Source organism: Dryas octopetala, chromosome 4 (assembly GCF_963921425.1).
Source record: "Dryas octopetala chromosome 4, drDryOcto1.1, whole genome shotgun sequence".
In the NCBI taxonomy this organism is placed as follows: domain Eukaryota; kingdom Viridiplantae; phylum Streptophyta; class Magnoliopsida; order Rosales; family Rosaceae; genus Dryas; species Dryas octopetala.
In genome coordinates, this window is record NC_141369.1 from 15,655,905 (window position 1) to 15,680,709 (window position 24,805).

At 35.6% G+C, this 24,805-nt stretch overlaps 2 protein-coding genes and 1 pseudogene across 3 annotated transcripts; 1 reads left to right on the forward strand and 2 right to left on the reverse strand.

Moving 5' to 3' along the window:
- Positions 1 to 1,860: 1,860 nt before the first annotated feature.
- LOC147287291 (protein transport protein SEC13 homolog B pseudogene) lies at positions 1,861 to 3,654 on the reverse strand (annotated as a pseudogene). Its single transcript, XR_015121780.1, has 2 exons — positions 3,539 to 3,654; positions 1,861 to 2,980 (listed from the first exon to the last, which is right to left on the reverse strand). The product of XR_015121780.1 is annotated as a protein transport protein SEC13 homolog B pseudogene (transcript).
- Positions 3,655 to 13,285: 9,631 nt separating this feature from the next.
- On the forward strand, positions 13,286 to 20,079 carry LOC147287292 (homeobox-leucine zipper protein ATHB-15). The gene is made up of 18 exons (XM_086238971.1): positions 13,286 to 14,290; positions 14,724 to 14,883; positions 15,123 to 15,223; positions 15,333 to 15,423; positions 15,700 to 15,795; positions 15,884 to 15,997; positions 16,082 to 16,165; positions 16,329 to 16,484; positions 16,591 to 16,665; positions 16,828 to 16,934; positions 17,019 to 17,211; positions 17,695 to 17,880; positions 18,005 to 18,085; positions 18,522 to 18,656; positions 18,758 to 19,083; positions 19,195 to 19,300; positions 19,448 to 19,597; positions 19,779 to 20,079. The coding sequence occupies exons 1-18, from the start codon at positions 14,085 to 14,087 to the stop codon at positions 19,923 to 19,925; spliced, it is 2,514 nt and encodes an 837-aa protein (XP_086095097.1). The 5' UTR covers positions 13,286 to 14,084; the 3' UTR covers positions 19,926 to 20,079.
- Positions 20,080 to 20,858: 779 nt separating this feature from the next.
- On the reverse strand, positions 20,859 to 22,333 carry LOC147287293 (uncharacterized). Its single transcript, XM_086241614.1, has one exon. The coding sequence runs from the start codon at positions 22,246 to 22,248 to the stop codon at positions 21,673 to 21,675; it is 576 nt and encodes a 191-aa protein (XP_086097740.1). The 5' UTR covers positions 22,249 to 22,333; the 3' UTR covers positions 20,859 to 21,672.
- Between the last annotated feature and the right edge of the window lie 2,472 nt (positions 22,334 to 24,805).

Below are 24,805 nucleotides of genomic sequence, written 5' to 3' on the forward strand. Positions count from 1 at the left end.
AGTCTATAAAACTCTTTGAAAGTCTATCATAATTCTGAAAGTCTATGAAAGTCTGTCACTTAAAAAAAGTCTTTAAAAATCTGAATTGAGTACACCTCCCTAAGCTTCATTTATTCTTAAATCAAAATTATCATTGCTTATACTTATACATAACTCTTTGTTTTATTTTTTAATTGGTGAGCCAAAATTCAAAGTCATTGCTTATACATTATCGTCCAAGGTGCACCTTAAGACGATCTCATTAAGCAGCTGGGAGTGTATTGGCTTCTTCTACGCATACCGACTACCCGTTTGTACGAAGAGCTATTGTATATTCTTAGATAGGTATCTCCCTCCTATACTTTTTGATTCAATAGGTGCGAATGGAATGTTTTGGCTACCCTTATCATTCATAAATTAGTCATTAGGGTGCACCTTGAGACATCCTAAGATGGATCATGAGGCATCCACAGTTATGATGTGCCTTGAAGTACCTTAACGTGCACGCACCTTGAGGCATCTAAATGTAGACCAAGATAGACATTGAAACATTCCAATGTTCAAAAAAATGTGTCATCAACTTATTATTGTGTGAAATTTTTTTACTTCTACTATCATTAAGCACAAAGCCATTTTTGCTAATATGTACCATCCCACAACCGTCTCTTCACCTTTTCTCTAAATGTTTCAAAATGTTTATTGTCATGTTTCTAAAACTTATTGCAGTTGCCGAACCTCCACTTTGCAAGGACTGGGGTATTTCCTTTCCTCAAATCTTGAAACCATTTGTAGGCTCACCACTTAAACTTGTATTCACTTCAAATACTTTATTCCCATACCTTTCAGCTTAGGAACCATCTGTACCTTTTACTCATTAGGACATAAATTTCTTAATAAAACATGCAATATTCATTTCAGATTGGGTGAGCATCACATGTTCTATGCATTTAATTCAGAAATAGCAAAATTTGTAGGTAATTTACCTATAGGTTGCTCCCATGATATAATAGAGTTATGGTCAACAGTCAATCAATTATATTTCGACATCTTTACTTAATCGTATTGGATGATTGATATTAACTCGTTTTCAGCCTCGTTAAGTCTTGTTAATTTTGATTGAATGGGGATAAATTTGTAGTAGGGATGTTCGGTTTCAGGTGTAGTTTTATTTGTCCAGGGGGAAAAGATGTAATACTCACCTCAACACACATAACTCATAGATAAAAAACTTAAAAACTAAAACCTTCTTATTATCTAAACTAAACTCATGGCTCATGCACCCCTTCAAATAAAAATTCGAACTATACTTTTAGAATACTAAGCAAAAGTGTCAGAGTGTTGGGACATTGGGGAGAAAATGTGGTATATTTGGTTCAAATGACATCAACAAATTTGAATGGGAGAAATGGTTCAGACTAGAGTTGATTAACAAGTTAAGCAAACCACAACATATAACTTGCTAAAACTTTAAAAAATTGGATTAAAATGCAATTCATCTTCAAGCTTTTAAATTGTTACCAAAAGCAATACACAAAGGAAAGAAGGTGCTGTAACACATAATGGTTAATGACTGTGGTATCCCCTCATGAATTTTCCACTCAAAGAATGCTTCAGTCAATTTATTGAACCATATTTCAATATATATACATATATTTTGATAAGTAAACTAATTCTACAATAATCAGGTCATTCCATCAATATGAACAGCAAGCTCCAAAGCCCGTTTATATTATTAGAAACTAAAACAGAGCATGCTGACAGAAAATGAAGTTTACGTATATTGAATTAACTTACAGGCTAGCATGGTAATGTGTATATGCTGCTACAAAAAATTTGATATGTAAGGAAACAAAATAAAATCATGCAATTCAAATCATGTCCAAAAGTCATTCAAATTGACCATACTTCAAATTACTCAAAAGATGCATCTCCAGTAACATATTATGAAACTTAGTTCACCAACATCAAAGAGTAACTGATTCTATAATACTTCGAAGAAATAAGTCTTAATGTGTTAAAAAAAGAGGTTCAGACATAATCTGCTATAACGGAAGCAAACTTTTGAAACAGGATTCTATGGCTCAACTGAAGTCACCTGTTGCCACTCCCCATCTACTGCTTCCTTCCACAATGTTACGCTGTTGTTCCCATCCGCCACGGCCAATATGTTTCCAGTCAGCGACCATGAAACCCTATAAACAGGTGAATTAAAATCATGCAGCACCTTACCATCCCATTGATCCCCATCCTTGGCCACAGTCCATATAATAACTTTCCCATCCTGTGAGGCACTGGCAATAGTAGACTTTGGTAGTCCCAAGTTGGGTGCCCAAGCAACATCCCTAACCCAATCAATATGCATTTGAAGAGCCGGAAAGCAGTCCAGCTTCCAAACCCCATTACCAAGCTTCCACACCTTTACAGTATTATCACAACCACCAGAGCACAGCTTCTGAACAGGGTCAAGCAGACCAGAACCAACAAGGGCACCGGGGGCTGTTGAGGGAGCCCAAGAAACAGAGGTGACACCAACTGGGTGAGCTTGGTCGATCCTCGAGGTATCCCAACCACCGTCCGCCCTTGCAGTGAAAACCGAGATATTCCCATCAGAAGAGCCACATGCCAAACAAAGACCCAGTTCATGAGGAGCCCAGGCAATCGAGTTCACAGACGATTTGTGGTCATCAAAAACACGGGCTTGGGTCCACTCATTCGGATTACCTTCCTTCCACAGTATGACACGGCCATCATAAGAACAGGAAGCAAGTAAGGACCCGAATTTTGGGTGAGCCCAAGCAACCTGCCAGACAGGTCCCTGGTGACCAGTCAGGGTTGCAAGATGTTGGGAGGCATTGTTGCTGACCCCAATTATCTTGATGGTGTTGTCCGATGAAGCCGTGGCGAGGCGCTTACCATAGTAATCCATGACCACGTCATGAACCGTATCTTGGTGACCAGTCTCAACCTTTTGTGCAGGCATTTCTCTACTATTATCTATACACTGTTTCAACAATTTTAGATTAATTAAGTAACCAAATATGAGATCGAAATTAGTTGAATTCTTCAAATGAGTTCCTCCAGGAAAACCCAAATCCTCCAATTATGAGATTATTAGTTTTTCAATTTTTTCTCTCAAGCCCATATGTTTGGTTGCTGAGAAAATTAAGAATGTATATTACAATGTAGAAAGAAGCAATGAGTCTTGCATTTCGCATTTTTGACATTAACAATAATCATCGAATTTCAAATCCCCTAATCATCCAACCTTCTCTCGGCAACCAAACACAGAAAATAAACAAAATCCGTACGTAATCGTACGTAAAATAATCAGTGAGATCTCAGAAAAGGGAACCCAAATTTTTTACATAAACAAATTATTCAATCAATTGAGATATTAAAGAAAAAAAAAAAAAAAAGGATCCTTCATCGATTTGAGAAAATATTAAACCCACAAATTAATTACAAATAATAATCCTTTAAGAGATTCATATAACGATATTAGAACAAAATCTAAGTACCAAAAAAAAAAAGTGAGAGTGAAGAGAGCAAGAGATCTAACCTGGGAAACAAAGACTGGGATCTGAAACGACGCAGTTCCAGGACGAAGTGAATTGCTCTGCTGCTGTGAATGAAGAAACTCCGAAAGAGGAGGTCTTCCTCTGATTTCAGTTTTTAAATTTCGTCGCGACGTTTTGGTGATGAACAGTTCAGAGACTCAGAGTATGGGCCGGAAGCCCAAAGCCCAATTCAGTAAGAGGGTCCAGCCCAGTTGGGCCCAGACAGTGCTGTTGGGCTTGCAGACAGACTTCAAACGCACGCTACATGCAGTGCATGCGTGCACGGTTGGCCGGAGACGCCGCCGAACGAATCGCCCACCTGAATCAAAACCCATCATAACATTTTTGGCCACGTCATCTCCTCCAACTTCATTTTCTCGAAGTCATACTCTTGGGTGGGCCCCAACAATTCCTTGTCGGGTCATGCCTGTCCTATCCCCTTCCCGCCGGGCCCACATCGAGCCCACCACCCGGCCATAAAGCGCCCCCTCCTCCCCACTCTCTTAAATAGGTTAGAAAATTGTATGTGAATTGCTGTCACGTGCATGCCATGTATTAACATAGTATACAAATCCTATCATACATTCATACATACACCTTTTTAACATTTAAGTTTGTGAACTGATATATCTTTTTGTATGTGTCATACGGTCTCAGTAACATAGACGAATTCTAATACTTTAATCTGCTAGATTATACAATAATATTGTAATTACACTTACTGGATTTTTATCCGAATTTGATTCGAATCCAATGTAGTTAATAGCATATGAATTTGGCGATTCCAACTAATAATCCGAAGGCCAAATGATATTTTTTGTTCCTGTATTTTCATGAAATTTTTACTTTGGTCATGTTTTTTTAATTTTGACAATTTCAGTTATGTATTTCTGATACGGTAGCAGTTAAGTTCAAATTTTTAACATTATTTAAATTGATGATGGAAAATCCGACATATTTGCATGTAAGTGGTATTTTAGACATGGATGCCTATGTAAGACTATACCTGCCATTGAAAACAGTTTGTTTGAAAAAATTAGAAATTTCATCGTCAAAATTAATATGTTAAATGTCGGATATGAGATTAAATACGCATTTAGGTGGTAAAATATTCGAAATGTCACTCATGTACAAAGCACGTGCTTGCTCATCAAATTTTCCTTTAACAATTTAAACGATGTTAACTATTTAGACTTAATTGCTAATGTATAGAAAATATATAACAACAATAATAAAAAATAAAAGTACATGACGAAAGTGAAAATTTCGTAAAAATATAGATACCAAAAATGACATTTGGTCTAATCCAAATTCGATAATTCATTAAGTTAACGAAACAAATATGAATCTTAGACTAATCCGTTGCATATCCGATTTACTGACACGTCTAGTAGTGCTTACTAAACTGTCATTATCTCTTTATTATCTCAATGATTACAAATAAATAAGATTTAAACTAGGACTAGATTTGGATATATAAATGAAATTTTGTCACAAATTTGGTAAGTGTAGCAACACTCTAATTTGTATAGTCATAGTAATAGCATATATTCTATTATTTGATAGTCTTATATGTTATATTGTCATATTGTTAATTTAAATTATTAATTAAATTATTTATTCTTCGTATGTGTGATTCTAAATTTAACAATTTAACAATACAACATGACAAATAAAGCATTACCCAATAGTAGGTGCTAAATTTATCAATTTAACAATATAATTTGACATATAAGACATTATCTAACAGTAGCATACATACATTCATAGTCGACCTTGAGATTTTAAAGGCTTCGAGACAAACTATAAGGATGAGATTTTCAATTTTTCATGTGTATTTATGTACATTATTTTACATTACTCGAAGCTAACAATATATAATGAAGCTTATATAATTTAATAAAATAATAATGCTAAAGACATTACTTAAAATTTAAAACTTGTATGCAAGATATGTCTTTACTTCTTACACATGTGTTTGGGTGTTTTGAGTGGTTTACATGCATGGGCATGAGTGGTCGTAGGAGTAATGGAGGGGTACATAATTAATTGTTGTAGACTTTTAGTAGGGTTGTAGCCCCCGGAAGTCAAAATTCCGTACTCTACCTACGTCCCCCCCAATTGCATCTCGTCCCCTCAATTGAATGCTCACCCAGTTGTGGTGGGTCTGGAAATAAATTATACTTTATCTTTGCAAATCTGTAGATATAATAATGACTGCAAAACAATATCAAATTTATTACTGGGATTGTGTATCCATTGCTTATAGTTCTAGATTGTAGATCATCATGGTGCATAAAATAGGTATACAGAAGTTTCTGATCAACATATATATGTTCCTTCCAAATTAGAGTCATGGCTTTCTTTTTCCACACCTTACTAGATTGCTTCATGAAATGATCCATCACATTGTGAATTTGTGATGGTAACTCTAATATGATAAATAACAGTTGACTCCTTTTTCTAAGGGATATGATAAATAACAGTTAACTTTTAATTAATCTTATGCTCCTTTCAAAAAGAAAAATCTTATGTTAATGGTCTTTTTTTTTTTTGACCAATATGTTAATGGTCATTTAATCTAGTACATAATACCTAATCTATCCTTTGTTGGAAGTAACTCTTGAATTCAAATCTCATTGACCATAATTGATTAATAAATAAAAATTCTTAATTAATCTTATGATAATTATAAAATTAGACTATGGGTCAGTTTGATATTGCTGTGAGGAAAAATAGTTGTCAAGTAAAACAGCTGTCAAGTAAAGTCAGCTGTAAAATAAAGCAGTTGAGTGTTTGATAAACTATATTTTAAAAAATGCTGTGAGTGCAAAAAATAGTATCAAAGTATTTGGTAAATGTTAATGTATGACTGTGTATAATTACGAAAATGGATATGATGCTAAAAGTGCCTTTCACTTATTTGTTTGGTAAAAATAAAATATAACTAGTATGAACATATTTTTTAATTTAAAATAAAAAAATAAAAATTATAGAAATCAATGAAGGTATTATGGGTAAAATAAATTATTCATTGTTGCTGTGAGTCATTGCAGTTTTCAAAAGTACCTAGAAACATGCTTCCTGTTTTTGCTGTGGGGACTTGAGAATTGTGAGAAAAAAAAAAGTTTTTAATTTTTTTACCAAACACCAAAACTGCTGTAGGTGATTGAGAATTGTCATCTGCAGCATCTTTTGGGTCATCCATCGCAATTTCAAACGAGGCCTAACTAGCTTGTGGTTAGGAGTGTAAAAATAACCTAAAACCCCAAATCTCAATTATTCGACCTAAAAAAAATTTGACCTGAACTCGGCTCAAACCCGATAAAGTCCAAGCTATACATACCTAAAATAATTTGGGCGGGCATTGGGTCTAAGAATTTTTTAACAAACCCGATCCGGAGACCAACTTGAAATCTAAAGCCCGAAGTCCATCCAAAAATTCAATTATTTATATTTATAACATTCTTTTGCCATATTGTAAACGTCAAGAAGAATTATTTTTTAACCCGATATTACAAAAGCCAATAAAAATTATTATTTATTATTATTATTACAAAAGCCCAACCCGGCAAGCTTTTTTTAAAAAACCAAGATGGGCTCAGTCCAACTTAAGCCCGAACACGAAATTTTAGGCTTGAGCCAACCCAGACCAGCCCAGTTTACATCCCTACTTTTGCTCTAGTTGTATTTCTCTCCACAATGTTGGTGAGGTCCCAAATTTGATTTCCTCCTCCCTATATTAAAAAGAAAAAAGAAATAGAATTTTTGTTTAGAAAATACAATTTATACTTCGAGAATGTATAAGATATTGTGTGACGCCTTATAAGTATAAAAGAGATGCTTTAGATGAGTTCCCACAATTTTCCTATTTTGATCGAAAATGAGATGTTTAGATCTTCAATCATCCACGCCTAAAAGAGTGATGACACAAGCCCTAAGAATTGTGACATAACTATAAATATAAGGGGATGTGAGGCATTCAAGACATTGCTTTCTTATTTGTTGCATGTCATTCTCCATTTTTCTATTTTTTCTCATATTTATAACCTAAACCTTTACTGACCATTCAACATGTCACTCAAGCTACAACGGTTAAACCCAACCATACATGTTCAACTTTATTTTTCCAACAAAGATTTTGCTTTGCCTTTATTAAGGACAAGAAATGTGAGCATGTATAAGTTAAATATCAACTATCAAATTCATGTAGGTGGAATCTATCACCAACACAAAATGTTCAAACTTTGGATGGTCCAACCAAATCAAAAACCTAAAAAAACACATATCATGTGCTTTAGTAGGAAACACTCAACAATATTGATTCAATACCTACAAATATTTTTGTCTATTGCAAGCAAACATCACAAAAACCGTTTTTAATCATTTGGATTTTCAGAACACTTTTGAGAAGCACACTAATACCAGCTATAAAACATACTTTTATATAATGGTTTAATATATTCGATAGGTGAAACGATATATGCACTCTTTGAGAAAGCACTTCTGCATAAAACGTTCTTACAAGCAGTATTATTTGCACACTCCTTGAGGAGTGCAATAATACAAATGGAAATGATGTTACTCATCATATTATCCATTATTTTATACACACGCGTGCACACCCATGCACAAAAGGCCCATATCATTTCCTCAGGAGAAACAAAAGCATAATCTCTTTCGTGAGTTTGTTTGCTTTCTTTCTTTTTCCTCTTTTACAAATTTGTGGGCGAAGCTGAAACCCCTTGACTTGAGTTTGTATCAATTTTGTTTATGAAGTCAAACCATTTTTTTTCTCTTTATGGATCATTCCATATTTTAACAATGAACTAAATAGGCTTCAATTGCATAACCAAACTCCATTTGAGCCAAATTAAAAACATCATGTCTTTATTATGTAAAATTTTGTGTGTTTTTACTTAAGAATTGTACTATATAAAGACACCCACATAATAGTATTCTATTAAGGACATAATGTCTTACTTATTTGTTGCATGTCATTCTCCATTTTCTATTTTTCTCATATTTATAACCTAAACCTTTACTATCATTCTCCATGTCACTTGAGCTACAACAGTTAGACCCAACCATACATGTTCAACTTTATTTTTCCAACAAAGATTTTGCTTTGCATTTATTAAGGACAAGAAATGTGAGCATGCATAAGTTAAAATAGCAACTATCTAATTCATGTGGGTGGAATCTATCACCAACACAAAGTGTTCAGACTTTGGATGGTCCAGCCAAATCAAAAACCTAAAAAAACACGTATCATGTGCTTTAGTAGGAAACACTCAACAATACTGATTCAATACCAACAAATATCATTGCAAACAAACATCACAAAAATCGTTTTTAATCATTTGAATTTTCAGAACACTTCTGAGAAGCAACCTAATACCAGCTATGAAACATACTTCTACATAATGGTTTAACATTTCGATAAGAGAAACGATATCTACACTCTCTGAGAAAGCACTCCTACATAAAGTGTTCGTACAGGCAGTATTATTTGCACTCTCCTTGAGGAGTGCAATAATACAAATGGAAATGAGGTTACTCATTATATTATCCTTTGTCTTATACACACGCGTGCACACACATGCACAAAAGGGCCACCTCATTTCCTCAGGATAAACAAAAGCATAATCTCTTTTGCAAGTTTATTTTATTTCTTTCTTTATTCTCTTTTACAAATTTGTGGGCGAAGTTGAAACCTCTTGATTTGAGTTCGTATGAGTTTTGTTTGTGAAGTCAAATCGTATTTTTTTTTCTCTTTGGGGATTATTCCGTAGTTTAACAACCAAAACACCTTCCAATTAACTAAATAGGTTTCAATTGCAAAACCAAACTCTATTCGAGCCAAATTAGAAACAACATGTCGTTATTTTGTAAAATTTTGTGTGCTTTTACTTATGAATTGTACTATATAAAGACGCCAACATAATGGTATTCTATTAAGGACATAACGTCTTACTTATTCGTTGCATATCATTCTCCATTTTTCTATTTTTTCTCATATTTATAACCTAAACCTTTACTACCATTCTCTATGTCACTCAAGCTACAACAGTTAGATCCAACCATACATGTTCAACTTTTTTTTTTTTTCAACAAAGATTTTACTTTGCCTCTATTAAGGACAAGAAATGTGAGCATGCATAAGTTAAATATCAATTATCAAATTCATGTGGGTGGAATCTATCACCAACACAAAGTGTTCAGATTTGGATGGTCGACCAGCCAAATCAAAAACCGAGAAAAACACGTATCATGTGCTTTAGTAGGAAACAATCAACAATATTGTTTCAATACCTACAAATATTTTTGTCTATTGCAAGCAAACATCACAAAAAACGTTTTTAATCATTTGGATTTTCATAACACTTTTGAGAAGCAACCTAATACCAGCTATGAAACATAAACATACTTCTACATAAAGGTTTAACATTTTCGATAGAAGAAACGATATCTGCACTCTCTGAGAAAGCACTCATGCAGAAAGCGTCCTCACATGCAGTATTATTTGCACTCTCCCTGAGGAGTGCAATAATACAAATGGAAATAAGATTACTCATTCTATTATCCTTTGTCTTATACACAAGCGTGTACACGCATGCACAAAAGGGCCATCTCATTTCCTCAGGAAAAACAAAAGCATAATCTCTTTTGCGAGTTTGTTTTCTTTCTTTCTTTATTCCCTTTTACAAATTTGTGGGCGAAAAGTTGAAACCCCTTGATTTGAGTTCGTATAAGTTTTGTTTGTGAAGTAAACCGTATTTTTTTTTTCTCTTCAAGGATCATTCCGTAGTTTAACAACCAAAACACATTCCAATCAACTATTAGGCTTCAATTGCATAACCAAACTCCATTCGAGCCAAATTAGGAACAACATATCTTTATTTTGTAAAATTTGTGTGCTCTTACTTAAGAATTGTACTATATAAAGACACCCACATAATGGTATTCTATTAAGGACATAATGTCTTACTTATTTGTTGCATGTCATTGTCCATTGTTCTATTTTTTCTCATTTATAACCTAAACCTTTACTACCATTCTCCATGTCACTCAAACTACAACAATTAGATCAAATCATACATGTTCAACTTTATTTTTCCAACAAAGATTTTGCTTTGCTACTATTAAGGACAAAAAATGTGAGCACGCATAAGTTAAATATCAACTATCAAATTCAAGTGGGTGAATCTATCACCAACACGAAGTGTTCAAACTTTGGATGGTCCAACCAAATAAAAAACCGAGAAAAACACATATCATGTGCTTTAGTAGGAAACATTCAGCAATATTGATTCAATACCTACAAATATTTTTGTCTATTGCAAGCAAACATCACACAAAATGTTTTTAATCATTTGGATTTTCATAACACTTTTGAGAAGCAACCTAATACCAGCTATGAAATAGAAATGTACTTCTTCATAATGGTTTAGAAAAAACGATATCTGCACTCTCTGAGAAAGCACTCATGCAGAAAGCATTCTTACAGACTGTATTATTTGCACTCTTCATGAGGAGTGCAATAATACAATTGGAAATGAGGTTACTCGTTCTATTATCTTTTGTCTTACACACACGTTTGCGCAGACATGCACAAAAAAGCCATCTCATGTCCTCAGGAAAAACAAAAGCATAATCCCTTTTACGAGTTTGTTTTCTTTCTTTCTTTATTCTCTTTTACAAATTTGTGGGCGAAGTTGAAACCCCTTAATTTGAGTTTGTATGAGTTTTGTTTGTGAAGGCAAATCATTTTTTTTTTCTCTTTAGGGATCATTCCGTAGTTTAACAACCAAAACACATTCCAATCAACTAAATAGGTTTCAATTGCATAACTAAACTTCATTCGAGCCAAATTAGGAACATTATGTCTTTTTTTTTTATAAATTTTATGTGCTTTTACTTAAGAATAATTGTGCTATATAAAGACACCCACGTAATGATATTCTATTAAGGACATAAATTGATAACGTAATATATCAAATTAGTTGACACATAAAGAATATATTTGTAGTACATATCATATACAAATTCTATTTTTGCATTATTTTCCTAAGTATAAACTATATAACACACACAATCCTTCAGCAATCAACCATTGATACAATCAATAAATCCCACCACACCATTGTTATGAAGAAAATTTGAGTCCATAAATTACTAAGAGCTGGCAATAGCATCCAAGCTACCATCTTGTGACTGATTCTAACCTCCCCGTTCCCTCACTGACAGACACATCCAAAAGCCCTTTTAGATAAGGCAGGCCTGCTCTGCTCTGCTCTCTGTTAACCCCTAATTGTCCCTACAAAACGCATTACATCACACAACCACCATCCCATCCATCTCCCCATTGCCAATATTTTTCTCATGTCACATGTCATGTCAAGGTCATGTCAAAGTACATATACACACATATATGCCTAGAGAGTATATTGTGCCTGCACCAATCCAAGTCTATGAATCTGTGATCATGACGTAGCCTACCTATTCCTATTTTCCTAATTAATTTTAAAAAATAAAGTAACAATAAGTCTGAAAAATATAATATATTTGACATGGGTAATTAATTATTATTTATCAATTTTTTTTTTCTTTTTGGTGTTGTAGCTTTGAAATCGAGACGCATGCAAAAACCTCATGATGGTGTCCTCTGCCTCTCCCCCCAGTCCCCCATGCCTTTAGTATTTCAAAAGCTTCTCATTTTTCTGATGCGCGCATTATCTTCCTTCAATGCCCCTCTGCTCCTTTGGCCTTTTGCCTTTCCCTATTTTGGACTTCGCATCTCCAAATATGTGCTTTGACCGAATTGCCCCCAACCCATCACCATTAATGGTTGTTAAATTTATCCATCATAAATCAGAATGGTATATTCAGATATCATTCTATCTAAATTTGCAATTTGCTAACATAGTATATTGGACAAAATTATATTGATTAGTTAATACATGTTTTGCTTGTTATGATAGACCAACAATTGAATACCATGTCATAAACTAAAACTAGTTGATGAACTCGTACTCAAATAATATTAGGGTTAGATTAGTAAAAAATAATAATTAGGGTTAAATATGAGAGTTATGAATCTCAATTTCAAATTCTTGTATACATCCGTAGTATAAATTTATTTTTCATTTTGGCCAAATTTCATTTGTGGTCCTTGTGGTTTAGGCCAAGTTTTTTTTTCGTTTTTGTTGATTTTGATTTTGTATTTAACAAACCATTTCCATTCAATGATATGTAACAATTTCATCAATTAAGTCATTAAATTAGTTCGTAAATTATTAATAATTTGTAAAGTACATGATAAAAGTCATAAAAATTTGTAAAATATAAGATTAAAATTGAACAAATTTGACGACTTAATAGATAAAAATGCTAATGTATCTTGAATTGCAATGAGTTGAGCAGTGCAAGATAAAAATTAACAAAATTGAAAGTACAAAGACTAAAAATAATATAATTTAACCTTTCATTTTTTTCTCTTTTGGTTTAAAGTCTTTAAACTCAAAGGCATTGAAGGAAGGGTAATCATGCCAATTCAGTTGGACTGTCATTCCAAACATGCTCAAGGGCATTTCAGTAACTTTTGAAATATGAAAGAAAAACGAAAAAAATATTCAAAGGTAAAAGTTTTTGCTCTATTTCCCTACACAGTGTGTACTAGTGTAGCGAGCGAAGAAGACCCTCTCTCTCTCTCTCTCTCTCTCTCTCTCTCTGTGGAGCCGAAAGTGACGAACCAATGGAATACAACAACAACTAGAATAGCAACAAGAGCAACCACAGCATCAGCAACAAAACCGTATGAATCCCAAAGTAAAAACCACAACAACAAAAGCAAACCAAAAACCATAACCAAAAACCAAAACCAAAGCAAAGCATAAAAAACCTCTGCTTTCCTCTTTCTTCCTCCAACCGAAGTCTGTCTCTCACTTTCAGCTTCCATAACCAAATCACACACACCTCAAACATGCTGCGCCGACCCACAAAACCCATATGAGATGTCTCGGAGATTGGACATGGGAGCCATCAAGATCGGTGAAACGGTGCCGTTTCCTCTGGTCCTAAGGTCGTAGTAGAGAGATCGCTTCCTCCTAGCTGGCTCTGAAGCGTAGTTTCACTGACTGAGGTCACTCAGTAGTAACTCGTTCCCTCGCAAACGTTTTTGGTGTTGGTTTTGAGAATCGGATCGGTCCTGTGCGCTGATCTCGAAAGATTTGTATAGCTTCTTTGTGTTTGGTGCTGTCTCTGGGTTTAGAGAAAACGAGGACAACTCCGTTCCAGTCAAGGACACTGCTGTCCCTTGTTGGTTTATCTCAATCCTCGCATTTTGCAGCTCAAAGTTTCATTTTGAATATTAGGCACAAGTTCTGCAACTTTAACACATTTGGTGCAGACCCAGTTGCCATTTTGGGTTGTTTTGGTGCTCTGAAGCTCTGCAAAGTGCTTGAGGTTCTGTTAGAGCAAGAGAAGCCAACTGGGTTTGGTGTATTTTTTTGTGGGTGCAAAGGGTTTTTGAGCTGAATATTGGAAATGGCTATGTCCTGCAAGGATGGTAAACCAGGAATGGATAATGGCAAGTATGTGAGGTACACACCTGAGCAGGTTGAGGCCCTTGAGAGGCTCTATCATGAATGCCCCAAGCCCAGTTCCATTCGGCGCCAACAGCTTATAAGGGAATGCCCAATTCTATCTAACATTGAGCCTAAACAAATCAAGGTTTGGTTCCAGAATAGAAGGTATGGTTGGTACTCTTGGTTCCATAGCCATGCTTTTTTCTTTTTACTTCAAGGTTTTATACTCTATTTCGTTGGTTCTTCAGAGAAGGTAAGGGTGAAAAAATTGAAATTTATGATTTGTATCTTGAAAAGCTCCGATTGTTTCAGCACAATTCAAGTATATGAATTCGTTTTGATGAATATTCATCAGTTAGAAATATATATTTATTGGTTTAACTTTTTCTTATAAAATATAGTTTGGTTTGGGAGAAAATCGAATTGGAAAATGAGTGGATATATGACCTTTAATTGCATTAAATTCGGTTGCATGAGGCAAACTTTCCTTATCAATGCCAAGTTGGTAATTGAAAATCTTAATTACATTGCATTTATTTCATTTCCTGATCAACTGATTTAATAACACTGCATTGTCTGTTCTGCTCTGTTTGTCCAGATGTAGAGAGAAGCAGAGGAAAGAGGCCTCACGCCTGCAAGCTGTCAACAGAAAGCTCACGGCTATGAATAAGCTTTTAATGGAGGAGAATGATAGGTTGCAGAAGCAGGTGTCACACCTGGTGTATGAAAATGGTTACTTCCGCCAGCATACCCAGGGGGTCAGAATTTTAACCCTTTTCTAGCAATTTCTCTCTTTTGTTTGTTGGTAGGAAAATACGGATACTTTGGAATCTTAGATTAGCTAGAAACACTACCCACTATCAAATTCCAAGATTATATTTTTTATTGGACAATTTATGAGCAATTGATGTAATACCTGAATGTTTGTGATTGTTGTATGTATTTTTGTAAGTTCTTAATGATCTGGAAACTGACATAAGAGGTTGTTTTCTCACAGACAACGCTTGCAACCAAAGACACGAGTTGTGAATCAGTGGTGACGAGTGGTCAACACCATTTGACACCTCAGCATCCGCCAAGGGATGCTAGTCCTGCTGGGTTAGTGGGAATATAGTTTTTGTGTCCTTTTCAGTCATCGTTCTTTGTGACACCCTTCTTGTTGTGTGTGTTTTGTGGCTTATGGGTTCGTGCCTTGTATGTTTTCTAGACTTTTGTCCATTGCAGAAGAAACTTTAGCAGAGTTTCTTTCAAAGGCAACTGGAACTGCTGTAGAGTGGGTCCAAATGCCTGGAATGAAGGTACGGCTTTAAATTTTTTATATAGTTGTTTAATTAATCATACATATTCAATAAGTGAGTAGGGAATGGCCAAACAATGAGACAATGGAAAAACTAATTATCATTCCAAATATAGCCCATTTGTTGCATTTAAATGCCATCTATTTACCATGAATTTATGTCGGTTTACTGAGAAAACAGTAAAACGCAATTTTTTTTTTTAATGTTTTGTTTTACAAGGGAATTGCTGACTTCTTAATATGTTTCTTCCTTGTCATCTCTTCCTGTTGTTCTCAGCCTGGTCCGGATTCCATTGGAATCGTTGCTATTTCTCATGGTTGCACTGGAGTGGCAGCACGCGCCTGCGGCCTGGTGGGTTTAGAGCCTACAAGGGTAAGTGAACATGGTTTCTTTCCTTCTGTTTTATTCTTCTTTGAGCATAAGAGAATGTGTGATAGACTAATGACTTTATTCTGTTCAGGTTGCAGAAATCCTCAAAGATCTGCCTTCGTGGTTGCGTGATTGCCGTGCTGTAGATGTTCTGAATGTACTGCCTACAGCAAACGGTGGAACCATTGAGCTCCTTTACATGCAGGTAGATTCTAATTATAATTGTCATGTAAATTGGAGCATTCTTTTACCAATTCTTTTTATTAATTTCTTCATTTTACTCCTATAGCTCTATGCGCCGACAACTTTGGCGCCTGCTTGTGATTTCTGGCTGCTGCGCTATACTTCTGTTTTAGAGGACGGCAGCCTTGTGGTATGTAGTCCCAAAAGTTGTTAATTATGGTTCATCTTGCCAAATAGCTATCATGTCGATTGACCATTATTAATATCTTGCACCGCACACAATTAAACACTCATGCATATATTTTCACCTACGGTGTAACTCAAGTTGTTCACCTTGTATGTATAATCCTCAGATTTGTGTGAGATCTCTGAAGAACACTCAAAATGGTCCAACCATGCCTCCAGTGCAGCATTTTGTTAGAGCAGAAATGCTGCCTAGTGGATACCTGATACGACCTTGTGAAGGGGGTGGTTCAATTATACACATAGTTGATCATATGGATTTGGAGGTAATTAAGTTCTTCGTCAGTTGTAATTGGATAATCTTCTTCATTTACTTTGGTCGTGTTACATTGGTTAAAAAATTATAATTCTTACATCTGTTTCATCATCTAGCCTTGTAGCGTACCAGAAGTCTTGCGCCCACTGTATGAATCGTCAGCTGTTCTTGCTCAAAAGATGACAATGGCGGTAAGATTACCATATGATGGTAGATTTTGTAACATTATTGTTGATAGGGTTAAGACATGATAACCATCAATATGTTTACTAATTTGTCCCACAAAAATGAAATGATGAAATGCAAAGGGGGAAGAGTCAAGTTTTTCATTTGTCTTTCTCATTTTCATTCAGGCTTTACGCCAGCTGAGGCAGATAGCACATGAAGTTTCTCAATCCAACGTCACAGGCTGGGGAAGACGACCTGCAGCACTACGAGCACTGAGCCAGAGGCTTAGCAGGTTAAATTATTGTGGTTGTTTCAATATATCTCAGTAAGTGAAGGGTTCTTTGCTACTTGGATGCTCATGGATGTTTTTTTCCAGGGGTTTTAATGAGGCACTTAATGGATTTACTGATGAGGGGTGGTCTATGATGGGAAATGATGGCATGGATGATGTTACTATCCTCATAAACTCATCTCCTGACAAACTGATGGGTTTGAATCTTCCCTTTGCTAATGGATTTCCAGCTGTCAGTAATGCTGTCTTATGTGCTAAAGCATCTATGCTGTTACAGGTCAGGATGCTTTCGATCTTTCATTCCAATGACCCATGACAAACAACTGGAGTTTAACTTTAAAATACTTAGCAACTAGGATATGCTATGCAGCTATTTGCATTATTTAAATATGTAGGCTTTTTGGTTCTCTTTATTTGTAATATGTGTATGTGTGTGGGCACGTGCACCAATGTATGATTTTTCGTTAAGGTAAAATATCCGCCCAAGGCAAACTTGTCTTTATATGGCCTGTCTTGATTTAGACAATGGTGAAGATCATTATTTGGTCTGGTGGTCTGCCTTGTGCCCATCATTATTTTATTGCATTTCCTTCTTATTATTGAATCTTGGTGTGGAATTCTATAACATGGACAGGATAGTTAGAAACTTTTCCAGATTACAGTGTTGCAGATTGTCTTATCTTGCTTATAACTTGTACAGGGTATTTGGTTTAACATTTTTTTCTTTTGTTCCTGGTTTGGATTGTACTGTTTTTCCCAGAATGTGCCTCCTGCTATCCTTCTTAGGTTCCTGCGGGAGCATAGGTCAGAATGGGCAGACAACAATATTGATGCTTACTCAGCTGCAGCTGTTAAAGTCGGCCCCTGTAGCTTGGCAGGGTCTCGAGTTGGAAGTTTTGGTGGTCAAGTTATACTCCCCCTGGCTCACACTATTGAGCATGAAGAGGTAAGCAAGTTGAGGATAATGTTTTTACAGCTCTGAACAATGTCCTATTTTATAATGTTTTATAGTACAGTAAAGATCCCTATATAATTCCTTTATTACTATTTTTTTTTTTTGTGCTTATTAGTTCTTGGAAGTCATTAAATTGGAAAGTGTTGGCCATTCTCCGGAAGATGCAATGATGCCTAGAGAGATGTTTCTCTTGCAAGTAAGTATCAATTTTCAATATGTTAATAATGGTTCTTATTTATGAAAATGCTTGTCTAGGGTTGATGTTTTCGTACTTGCTTCATGGCTTAACTTGGACTGTCCAAGCCTCATCAAACAAGAACTAATTCTTAATCCAAATTGATTTCCTTCCAAATAATTGGCTTTTCACACACCTGAAGCTCTTACCCCTTTATTGTACATTCGGAGTATTGCAGCATTATTTATGCTTCCTTCCTTTATTCTTTTAATCTAAAATATATTTGGTTCCGTTCAAAATATCCCGTGATCAATTATTTAGTGAAAGAGAAAGACATGAGAGCATGAGTGTTAAATTACTAAGAAAGACGGAAAAGATGGAGAGAAGTGATTTAAGAGAGTAATATCCAGTTTCTATTAAATTTTCTTTTTTCTAATTGATATTGTTCTTTTAATAGCTATGCAGTGGAATGGATGAGAGTGCCGTTGGTTCCTGTGCTGAACTAATTTTTGCTCCAATCGATGCGTCTTTTGCTGATGATGCACCTCTTTTACCTTCTGGTTTTCGCATCATTCCTCTCGACTCTGGGAAGGTTAGCCTCTAAACTATATTTAAAGCAGTATAATCTGTCAGAATCCATGCATCACTACCTCTTCATTGGAAGTTTTCTTAGTTCTCTGAAAAATGTTACAGGAAACCTCTAGTCCAAATCGCACCTTGGACCTTGCTTCTGCCCTAGAAATTGGGCCGACTGGAAATAAAGCATCTAGTGAATTTTCGGCAAATAATGGTTGCGTGAGATCTGTGATGACCATAGCATTTGAATTTGCATGTGAGAGTCACATGCAAGAACATGTAGCATCCATGGCCCGACAATATGTTCGCAGCATCATATCTTCAGTTCAGAGGGTGGCATTGGCACTCTCTCCTTCAAATTTAAGTTCGCATGCAGGTCTTCGGGCACCACTCGGTACTCCTGAAGCCCAAACACTTGCTCGTTGGATATGCAACAGTTACAGGTGTTGTAACTCTTTTTCGTGTTGTACTATTTTTAAAAGGGGGGGGGGGGGGGATTAGATAATTATTGCTGAACGTGTCAGGTAATTGTTTAAGTACTATTGATATTGCAGGTGCTATTTGGGTGTGGAGCTGCTCAAATCCTGCAATGAAGGGAGTGAATCCATTCTCAAATCCTTGTGGCATCACTCAGATGCAATTATGTGCTGCTCTTTGAAGGTGAGCATATTACACTTGATAGCCCTTAAAAGAAACCCCAATACAACTCTCTCTCTCTCCCTCTCTCCCTCTCCCTCTCCCTCCCTCCTATTGAGACGGCAGACAGTCAAGCTGACACACTGTTAATCTTAAACTCCATTTATGCAGGCTTTGCCAGTTTTCACCTTTGCCAACCAGGCAGGGCTTGACATGCTAGAGACCACCTTGGTTGCACTGCAAGACATAACTTTGGAAAAGATATTTGATGACCATGGACGAAAGACTCTCTGCTCGGAGTTCCCACAAATAATGCAACAGGTCTAGTTTACCTTCTCCAAATTCTATAATTTTTTTTTTTGGTTTCAAACTAATATGTTGAAGGACAGCTAGTTTAGCAGCATAATCATGGATGGACTCCATGCAAAGACTACCTACGAAGGACTATTAATTCGATAGAGTTCTAAACTTTGTTTTGATTTGTTTTATTCTAATTGTGTAGGGTTTTGCTTGTCTTCAAGGTGGCATCTGTCTTTCCAGCATGGGGCGACCAATCTCGTATGAGAGAGCAGTGGCTTGGAAGGTGTTGAATGAAGAGGAGACGGCTCACTGCATGTGTTTTCTATTTGTAAACTGGTCTTTCGTCTGATGTGGACCGGGACCGGGTCACCCGGACTAGGAAGGGAGGGGGTAATAGGGTCCATTAGGGGGACTTGGAACCCTTTTATGTTTAATACTGTGTCATTTCTTCTTTTGCTGTGATAATGATGGTTATTAAGATTTGAGACTCATGTATTGTGTTAGCCTGTTGTTGCTGCACTCTATGAATGCCTTGTTTCTATGCTTTTTCGTTTTCCAGCTTTTATTTGTTTCGAGTGGTTTGGATCCTTTAAATAACTTCATCTTAATTTAAATTATTTAATATCCTTTCGATAGAAATAAGAAAGAAATTAAGAACTTGTCAAAATGTTAGTAGTTTATCAAATTTTTTTTATTAGAATAGGAGTTTGCATTACAGATGAATGAAACAGTTTTACATTCAAATAATCTGGAAGAATTGGGATTAACCAATGTGATTCATCCTCCAACCAACAACATGTGGCGTGAATAAAAGTTGCTATAGAATCCAACTTTTCTTTTTCAACATTTTTCCTCTCTTTGAAGGGATGAAGTTCTATTTTAGACACACAACATCATGGCAAGGTTTCTTCAAATTTGGTAATATTGGTTGGGATTAAAGTTAAGAAAAGAAAGTTAATTGGTGATAGTGGAATGAATTATGATTAGTTAGAGAAAAAATCGTTTTAATTTGGTTGCGAGTGAGGTTTTAAGTACTGAACTAATTTGATTGATTTCGTTGGATTCAAGAGCAGTCTGAATTGTTGATTGTAAGAGTACTGCTAGGGTAGAGGGATCCTTACAGAAATTTGAATCTAAAATGATAATATATTAAGTTTGAGTTTGATTATTGCATAATTTCAGTAAACCAAAAGAGAAATTTGAACTTTTCATGTCATAGACTAAAAACATATGTAAGTTGAACAAATTAATGAAACAAACAAAAAAGATTAATCCAATGATCTACATTCTAATCTATAGCAGCACAAAATTCTTATTTAAAACTGAACTTATGTTAACATTACAGGATTGCAATGCTTGTTGCTCGATGGCAAATTACATAGGAAGATCTTGAGGTTATAGTAGGTAGCTCTTCACAGAAACTAACAGCTAAAGCCTCTTATACACAAATAGCATAGGATACACATAGATACATTAACCAAAGGGAAAAAGAAAAAGAAGAAAAGGAAACGCCCTAGGGGAAAAGGGCAGTGAATTAACGAGCATCATTAGTACTATAACCCCAAAAACCCCGTAGGGTGACAGGTTGGTGCTGATTCAACAAATTAACATAAGCATGCATGGCTGAAAAGAAAATCCTAGAGGGTGACTCATGAACGGTGGGATGTCAATCACCTAGACATGAAAAAAGCCCTAGAAAATCACTAGGGATACAGCTAGGAGACAGTAACTTTGGACTAACCCAAAAAACCTGTAAGGAAAAGGTTGGTCCTTTAGATAACCGGCACATATAAGAAGACTGGAAGAGAAACGTACCTAGAAGGACTTTAAGAAGGCTTCGAAGAAATTTTCATATACAACCGTATGTATACAATTTTCCTCTCTCAAGTCTCAAAACGTACTGGTCAAATGGCTATCTAGCACGAGATGAGTTGAATGTGAGAGAAGAATTATGTACTAAACTACGGTTGTACATACAACATATTTTAAGGTTTAGATCGATGGAGAACTATATATATATACTAGTTAATTAGCATATATATTAATTGATACAAGGGGAGAGGTTGACAAATATATAACCATGCCACCCCAAGAGATCACATACTCATGTCCCTAGTAATTGTAGCAATGCAACTCGAACTCCTTGCAATCGCACCCTTCTTTGGCCCTGCTTTGTCCCTGGGGCTAATGGACTTGGCCCTCACGCCTCTCCCTTCCAATTTGCTCTTCTTCAACATCTCCCTCATGGCCTCAGCTTGGAACAAAACAGGATAAGCCCTACTGTACTTGTTAAACCTAACACATGCACTGATATGTGCATTCAAGGCCTCTTCCTTGTTCCCTCCATTTTTCTCCACCTCCTCCTTCACTGCCTCGGCACACAACCCGCATATCCACTTCCCCAAGAACTTGTTGCGCACCCGGTCTATGTACTCGGGGGTGCACTCCTCGCTCATGCCACAGCACTCACACTTTGCATCTTCGACCTCGGAGATGGGTGGCAGGGCTTTGACATCGTCAATGGATTCTCTGCTGAGTTCGAATGAGATGTCCGATACCGTTCTTTGAAGGGTATCGGATGAGAACGGGAGCCTTGGTGGCTTGGACTTAGCGAAGTTGTTGGTACTACTCCTAGAGTAAGAGTTAGCAATGGTCTCTCCATGGGGTGCCATATTGAAAAATGGTGCAATTGAAAAACCCTAACTAGGAGTTTGATCAAAGTCAAGTTGGTTTAAGATCACTTTGATGATTGTCACATTAATTGGGTAGTATATGGATATGTCAATAGCAGCTAGCCTATATATAGTATTGAGTTTTGCCCTTAGTGAAGTCTATGACCATATGAATTTCTATGGATCTTGTTAATTCATAAGTCACTTATCAATGCAAGCGTGGATATTCGTGACCATGCTCGATTTTTCAAGAAAGTTTTGAAAGGAAAGCAAAGCTGTTTTGCTTTTTAACCAATAAATAGCTGTTTTGCTTTTTTAGGTTTGAAATAAATGCCTAGCTAAAATTGAAGAACTTTTTATTTAGCTTTTTTTTTTTTATGCTCTTTATATGAGGAGGACGATGGTTTTGGCTTCATGAAAAGGTCGCATATTCATTTATTTGTGTTTTCGAGGATAATATGAAAGTTGTGGCTCATCCTATACAATTGCTATATGCAAATATGGATATTGAAGTATCAATCTAAAAGCCTAAATTATGAAGTTAATTAGTTATTGGATTAGTGATATTTTTCTCTATTTTGTTAGAAAATGTCTCAAACTTCAGTTCCTGTACTCTCAAAAAAAAAATAAAAAAAAAAATACAGACGTACAATTGAATCACCAACTCTTAACTTGGATCATAAAAAGAATACTCTTTAGGAAAAAAAAAATATTTTGAAGGTTGGAAAGCATTACTATCAATGTTACTAAGCATATGCAATGCATGTAGTGATGTAGAGATTGTATCATGAATGCTAAATGTTGTAGCACATTTATTATATATAGCCTAACAAATTTATTAATTGTATGTTGATATCGTTGATCCTAAAAGAAGGAAATTAATGTTTCTTGGTTTGTTGAAAATGAAAAGCATTGTGTGTTGCTTTCAACAATTATTTGTCCCCGTCCCTATATAAATTAAAAGCTACAAGTTGCAATGTTGCATATTCACGGGTGAGCCTACTCATGAATGCTCCATATATAGCTTAATTAAACTCTACTACCAAGCAGCTTTCAAAGGAAACCATCAAAGAAAGGGACTGCCTCACATGGGCATTCTTCCACAACCACATATCTCTAATTTCACGAGCAGTACTTAAATCAATCATATCATGAGAGTGTGTACGTGTGTGTGTGTGTGAGAGAGAGAGATTTTGCTATGATCGATCGACAAACTTCTAACTTATTAACCAAAGGATCAGTCTTTGTAACTTCACAGTTTTCTTGTAAGAAAGTTGATTAAGATATGTCGGTAAAGTCGTATAGCATGAATATTAAAACTTAAAGATAGATGATAACTATTGGATTTATAATTCGAGGCTTACATTAAAGGATTTAGATATTGATCCTCTTTTGTTTTCTCAGTGTTGATATATATAAATTGTGTTTATGTCTATAATTATGTCGTTTTAATTTTCTATATAACTATTTTTTATATAAATTTTAAATACTACGTCTTAAACTTAAAATGCTTAACTTTTAAATGTGATAACAACTTTGTTTTGAATATAAATATAAGATCAAACACCACAAATATTAGAAGATGATCCTCTTCCCAGATTAAAGAGATAGATCACAAACAATGGCAAGACAAGCAAGGGAGTTCATCCTCTCAACACATATAAACCTCAAACTGAGACTATAGGGTGGTGCACGTAGACCGACGTTTGGTGGACACAATATGACAATATATAGGATATGCAGGGCCCTTCCAATAAGGGATCCCTCATTTAGTGTTAAATGGGGGATCACCCTGTGTGGCCCAACCGAGTCGTTTTGTGTTAATCCAAACCGTCTATTTTTTACATCTTCATTGATAGATCATCTCTGCAAAAAATCAGCTAAATCGGAAATCGTTTAGCCGTTTGTTTAAGTGGTCAAAGTTTAAAACAAATGGACGAACAACAAATTCCTCTATAAACACCTAAACTTTGACCACTTAATCGAACGAATAAACGATTTCCGATTTGGTTGATATTTTGCAGGGATGATCTATCAATGGAGATGCAAAAAATGAACGGTTTGGATTAACACAAAACGACTCGTGTGGGCCCCGCAAGGTGATCCCTCATTTAACACTAAATGAGGGATCCCTTATTGGAAGGGCCCTCATAGGATATGATCATAAAGATTATCTTGTTTCCTTCCAAGTTTGGGTCGGGCCTGGACGAGTAAATTTTGGGCCATGAAGCAAGACTATTGTCACAAGTTTTGGGCCAAAATGAGCTCATTTCAGTGGATAAATAACCCTGTCTCCAGCACGGGGTAAGTGGGCCAAAATGAACTCATTATGTGCCAAACTTCTGTCTCCAGCACAAAATGAGTTCTTCTAGTGGATAAATTTTTGTATACAATTGTTTTATATAATTTTTGTAGAATTCTATCACATAAGTAGTCACATGATTAGCATGTAATACGTTAGATTCGATAGGAGTCATATACAAGATTTTTTTCTCTCATCATTTGTATGCAATTGACTAAATAGGAGTAGTCAAATTCAAATTAATTAAGCAATCTG

What these genes read in the sequence shown, in the direction of transcription:
- LOC147287292 (XM_086238971.1), top strand. Translation starts at nt 14,085, where the DNA reads ATGGCTATGTCCTGCAAGGATGGTAAACCAGGAATGGATAATGGCAAG. An exon ending in TGGATATGCAACAGTTACAG is followed by an intron (nt 19,084 to 19,194) that starts GTGTTGTAACTC and finishes TTGATATTGCAG; the next exon opens with GTGCTATTTGGGTGTGGAGC. An exon ending in TTATGTGCTGCTCTTTGAAG is followed by an intron (nt 19,301 to 19,447) that starts GTGAGCATATTA and finishes CCATTTATGCAG; the next exon opens with GCTTTGCCAGTTTTCACCTT.
- LOC147287293 (XM_086241614.1), bottom strand. Translation starts at nt 22,248, where the DNA reads ATGGCACCCCATGGAGAGACCATTGCTAACTCTTACTCTAGGAGTAGT.